The sequence below is a fragment of the Oculina patagonica genome, chromosome 2 (assembly GCF_052425735.1).
Source record: "Oculina patagonica isolate OP01 chromosome 2, crgOcupat, whole genome shotgun sequence".
NCBI lineage: Eukaryota > Metazoa > Cnidaria > Anthozoa > Scleractinia > Oculinidae > Oculina > Oculina patagonica.
In genome coordinates, this window is record NC_135759.1 from 35,506,103 (window position 1) to 35,512,428 (window position 6,326).

General features: G+C 37.7%; 1 protein-coding gene across 1 annotated transcript; it reads right to left on the reverse strand.

Moving 5' to 3' along the window:
- Positions 1–1,417: 1,417 nt before the first annotated feature.
- On the reverse strand, positions 1,418–4,219 carry LOC144644419 (neuropeptide Y receptor type 1-like). The gene has a single exon (XM_078503896.1). The coding sequence runs from the start codon at positions 4,112–4,114 to the stop codon at positions 2,975–2,977; it is 1,140 nt and encodes a 379-aa protein (XP_078360022.1). The 5' UTR covers positions 4,115–4,219; the 3' UTR covers positions 1,418–2,974.
- Positions 4,220–6,326: the final 2,107 nt, after the last annotated feature.

The following is a 6,326-nucleotide window of genomic DNA, read 5'->3' on the forward strand; positions in this document are numbered from 1 at the left end:
CCGAACTCAATTCGAAGTTTGGGCCGACCTAAATTGACAAAAGTACGCCTTTTGATTCAGACGCCGTACTTTTTGGCCGTTACCGAGGCCGTTCCTAATACAGTTCCAATAAAACCAGTTCAAAATCCATTATAATAATTTATGAATTAGGATCGGCACATGAAAAGTTCGACGTCTTCGAATCAAAGCCGTTCGAAAGGCAGTTCCACAGGCGAAATTCTCGGCCAAGCCAGGCGACAAGAACGGGTGAGCCGTTCCAAATTGAAATAGCCGATCTAATTTGATTCAGCGCCGATCTTTTCATGTACTTAATTCAAGGAATTAAGTTCGGCTCATGAAAAGATCGGCGTCTGACCTAGGCCTAAGACAAGGTGTTAAAATATTGAATTTGGGCGTTTAATTCAAGGTTTAAACTGTTTATATAAAAAGCTTCTTTAAATTTAAGACAGTAGGATGTTTCAGCAGAATCTAAGATTTTGAAACAATCAGAGGTGTACTGGTTTTTACAATAAGAACTATTGAGGTGCTTAAAAACAAGAGAGTTTTTATTTGTTAAAGTATGTTCTTTAACCCTTGCTGAAAGATGGCGAGAAGTCTCACCAATATAACGGGAGTTACATTTCGCACAAGTAAATTGATAAACAACAAGGGATTTAAGAGTATCTGGAATGGGGTCCTGAAAACTGAAAATGTTTTTAATTTTATACGAGGAGAAAATCATTTTTATGACTTAGTCTTTACAGACTGAATTAAAAACATTTGCATGAAACCAACTCCGGTATGCATCAGTTTTGATTGGCTCATTTCAAACAGCACGTCGAAAGACGATGGCGAAAGATGGATCGACGAAGAAAGACAGCTGTACACGTAACACTGAAAGGAGGTGTAAACCAATCCATTAAGTTTTCTCGCTCCACGTCTTTGAATGAAACAGAGAATCTGACCGACAACCTTCTTATTACACTCTATAATTCCGTTTTGCACTCTATACGTGCTCCGAATATGCACTTGTCATTGACAGATCAGAACCCTCAATATGCACTTGCCATTGCCCAATTAGAATCCAGAAATTTGTTAATTATGTTTTGTTTTTCTATAAGAAAATAACATTACCTTATACATCGTGGCGAGTTCGTGATCAAACGCTGTTCTGTAGGTCAATGTCAAACCGGCATACATGCATGGTTTAAGCGTGTTTCCCGCTGTTTGCCTGAGAGATCTAGCGTTTAAACAACGGCTTTAACTGTAAACAGCTTGGGGTTCCCTTAAATCAATATGGGCACGAACTTGAGCTCCCTCAAACTCATTAAGTGACAACATTAATCTAAACATTTCTATTTCCATATTAAAACTTGGTTGGTGGGACCGTGTTATAATTGATTCTCTTACTCTGGTAGGTATGTTCAGGATTTGCTTATAAATATCTCGCTGTGAACCACCGAGGTCTCTCTGTGCAAGAAGCCTATTAAACATGTCAATATATAATTGGACGCCCTGAAATTTGTAAACTAGTTGTGGTCTTGCAGATTGAAGTATTAGACGTATTTATTATTGTTAAGTAAATGTTCTGAGTTACACATTGTAGTTACGTAATACCCCACCGAGGAGAGAGATCACGTTTTTTAATAAATAAGTAATGATATATTACACCAATATGGTAATTACTATTTATTGAAACTTAAACTACACGAGTTTCATGGGGATTTGATCGTCAAATGTATTACACTGTGGGTTAAAAGTCTTAAAATAAGTCTCTGCCGCCCCAGACTTAATTGGGCTGCTTTCAGGTCCACTACTAACAAAAACATATCTGTTGTTCACCACGCATGGCCACAAGATTAGTCCTACTTAAGCTTACTTAATTTGTTTTCGCAATTTCGATCACGTCCATAGTAATTATGGGCTTGCTTTAATCATTTGGCCATGCACTCTCAATTGGCTAACGACACTTGCACAGCTTGATTTTAACTTTTAAAGGTTCCTATTTTCAGGCTACGCATACTGCAAAATCAATAACATTTGGCCTGCCTCGGGAGCAAGTTTACCTGCAGCTTGCGGCTGCACTAATGTTCGCAAACGCCTTAATAAATATTCCAACGAAAAGCTACGTACGTCAACGATACGACACTGTTTATTAAACCAATTTACAGAGAATGAACAAAGCACTGATGTATGATTTTAGAAAGAATTTCATGAGAAGAACTCAAAGAAATAACTGAAGAGGTTGACATTCTGTCAGAGAAGAATAAACAGTTATTGTAATAAGCTCCAAAGCTGGTTAGCGGGGTGAAGACTTATGGCACTAAATATAATGTTGCCTCTTAGGTACCGTTATATGTAGCTACATTATAATAAGTACGCCGCAAATTAACAGGAACTAGTTATTAAGAAATTGACATTAAATTCGTCCTGTAGTTCTGGCAAGTGGCTCTTGGCCGACCCAGTGTTCTACATTACTCATTTAAAAAGGTCCAGCTTGTAGAAAAGGTCTATCTGAAATGGTAAAAATGAACTCGAACTACTAACACCCAAACATTTAAGATGATTTTCAAACAATTTACAATGAGTATCCCATCATTTCCTTATGGGCGTCTTCGCACCCGGCAATTAATTGAGAACTACATCATGCCATTACTGTCACTTGCTTCTCCACCTTATTTAACTTTTGAGACTAATATCACGCAATCGTTTTATATTTAGGTATTTACCATAAATAATAATTCTAAATCGTCAGCTTTGTGCGTTGAAACGGGAAGTCATAAGCAATTAGGCGGATTCCTGGTGTCCTACGGGTTCACTGAAAGCGCCTTTGGGCTTATTATATCTTACAAAATATGGGTTGTACGACCAGTGCGTTTTCTTACGTTTTTCGAACAGACGTTTACACTGAATCTGCTCAGGCGAGGAAGACGTTTTCGACGGCGAATGATCACCAGTAATGCACTGAGGTTTACGACCGGACCACGAGTATTAATTATAAACGAGTCTCAGCCCCTGGTGTGGAACTTCTTCTCCAGCTTGAATACCTTCCTGTGGTTCTAAAACTTCCTCCATGGTTGTTAGAACTGTCAAGTAGCAGAGTCCCCATGTTAGAGCTATTTCCTTGCAGTCTGCAGGTCTTGAGGCAAAGAGAGCAGAAGGCAATCGTTTCCTTGCCTTTCTGCGTCAAAAAGAAGAAGATTAAAGGGAAAACAGAACAGTGGCTAAACAGAAGCCAAATACAGACGGTGAAACCAATGTTCATACTGTTATAGGTTACTTTTGAGGAAACGAAGTCAAACATGAGGACAAACATGAACACATAAACCGGCGACCAACAAATAATAATAGAAATCAGAGTCAGTAAGATAATCTTCACGGCTTTTCTTTGTCGTTTGTGCTTACTAAGAGTTTTTCTGAATGATTCCCTTTCACTCCTGTTCTGCTGAAGATTGAAACATCTCTTTCTTTTTACAAGGGTGTAAATTGTTATCGAATGCAGAATTGTAATCAGAATTAAAGGGCCGAAAAACAACGCCAGCTTGGCAATAATTGCATTTTCATATGTGTGGCTATCTGGCCAATCCTCCATGCAGTGAAACTTGTTTTCGTCGACTTCTTTCATTTTTTTGTACTGGACGTAAAAACCTGACTCCACTACTGCTATGATCCACGCGACAGGCATAAAGTGGCAGACCAGCTTTTTTCGGAGGCGAACATGAAACGGAAACCGCACAGCGAGAAACTTCTCGCAAGTTATGGTCAAAAGGTTCATCAGCGACGCCAGGACCGCAGTATTCTGCACAAAGGTTACGAGAGGACACATGATGTGGCCGAACATCCAGAAATCGAAAACGTACATATCCAACGTAACAAACGGTATGCAGAATATCGTGATAAGCAGATCTGATACGACTAGATTGAGAGTCGCCAAGTTCGAAGAATTTCGCCGCTTCGAGTTAAAGAGAATGGAAATCAGAATAGGAATATTTCCAAGCAATGATATCGCTGCAATGGAAAACAGCGAAAATGCTATGAAGTCAAGCTCTCCCCTTGTGAAAGTACAATCCATCGCGAAGCACACAATGGGTGCACTGGAACTGTTGGCTGCCGACTTGGTTGTCGAGTTTGTCATGATGGTAGTTCGCCTCAAGGTCAGTGGCCTGCAAGCAACTGATCCTTGCGGACTAATCTTGGAATATAGATATGCAACGATATGAATGGAGGCTTTTGAAAGGAAGATGACGACCTCCTACGCAAACCGACGTCAAGAGGTGACTGCGGCGAGTCAAAGGATCGATTCACTTATATCCTGCATGTCAGAAAATAATAATCTGCAAACAGAAAATAATTATAATAGTTTGCACGGAATGAAATGCCCAGAGCTTTTATTCTCTCCAATATGAATAATGTATTAAAAACTAATTATTCCTTATTGCGCCCCAAATTGATAAACTGCGTATCACTCTACCAGGAGATATTTAATGCAAAATGATAGATATTAATCGATAATCTTTTATTTTTACTAGACTAATTATTCGTGTGGTAGAGATAGAATCGATTTAATTCTACGCGAAATGCGCATCGAGCTATTGCGTATTCGACATTAATCTTTTTTTTCCCGTGGCTTGCCGTTTAACCTAAATTGAAGATGTAACGTATGTGGGTTGTGGCTAAAACAAGACAATAGTCTGAAAGGAAAACACAACAGCCAATAAACATTGACAAATAGGGATTTTCGATTATCCTAGCGTCCACTTTCAGGTGTTCCCTGCTTGCAGGAAACAATGCTAGAGGAAATTAAGAATCGAGTTTTAAAGTAAAAGCATCATGTTACTTAAAGCAAGACATCGAAAGTAACTTAAAAGCCATTATGAGCTTCGCATGAGCGCTAAAAGTATAATTATTATTTTTTTTCTGGTATAAAAAAAAAAAACAGCTGAGAATGTCTTACGCTATATCTGCGCGTAATTTGTCGCTGAATCGAAAATTCACCCACAACAGAAGCAATTCATTTGCATACATCACAGTTTACAGACGTAATTAGACAGTGTTTTTCCTGATGTCTGCTGGCCTGGCAAGTGGCTATACAAAACGAACAGATCCTGCTGAGGATTGAATGTTTTATGGCGTGCAAAACGCCACCCATTAAAGCTTTTTCCCAGGAAGACACATTGAGACAAGGTGAAAATACAACAAAAAAGCAGCGTGATAAAAAAAAAAAAAAAAAACGCGCTCCGCCTTTTAGGACTTTTAAACGAACGCCTCATGTTATGTCAGTTATGTTGCAATCGATTCAGACTTTTCAACATAATGCAAATCCTAATGATTATTATTAAAATGTCATCACGCACTTCAGCTGCTTTTCCATTGGACAGTTAATTAAAAAAATAGAAATTTTACAGTATTTTTTGGTTTATTACCATGAACTTGTTGTGCATCTATATTTGTTTCGTTTTCAGCAAATAACTAACCGTAAAGTTGCAATATTTTTTGGCATGCACGGATTTTGCACTTAAATGTGTCAAGAAAAAGTCAAAACTGCGCATCTTTATGTCTCAATTACAACCATTAAAACCATCGCTAAAGGCTTTGTGGCCTTCGGGGAGGCTAATAGCAATCAATAATATATAAAACATTGAATTTTATATAAGTTGTAATGCACTTCTCTTGGGCTTCGAAGCATACAGTTATAGAAATTCCCAGTTTAAGAGGCGCAAAATGTAAAATGTTGCGATACGGGGGGTGAGTGTGACAGCGACAGACAGGTGAAAGAAACTTTTACTTTGCTAATTCTTTTATTTATTATTATTTAAAATTATAACGAATTTGATGAAACTAAAATAATAATAAAAGTCACAACAGAAATATGCAACCGTACATGGACACCAACATGATGCATTTCTAAAAATTTGTTTTTCTTTTTTTACGTTATTTTCAACCTTGATATTCAAATATCCTTAAATGAATGTCAAATGAGGGACGAGCCTCGAACGCTTAAACAAGAGTCATTTATTAAGACGTCTTATTTTAAAGAAACAACGACAAGTTCACACATCTGAAACGACATCGACACTCATCGTTTCTTAGAGAATGATGTAATTTATGAAGATTTTTTTTACATAAGAAAAGATGCCTTATCAGTAAACATACAGCGGCTAAAGGTTAAAAATTGTCTATACAATTCATCGAGTCACTTACATCGATTTATTGTTAAAGAAAAACGCCTTCTCAAAAGTATAGTTAACATATTATGGATCTATTATATATGTTGACTTAAAATAATAACCAAAATTGATATGTTGGCAAAATATTGCGCACTGGCGTGTACCGGTGAAAGAATATAC

Bases quoted from the DNA above. Each gene is read 5' to 3' on its own strand.
- LOC144644419 (XM_078503896.1), bottom strand. From the start codon at position 4,114: ATGACAAACTCGACAACCAAGTCGGCAGCCAACAGTTCCAGTGCACCC.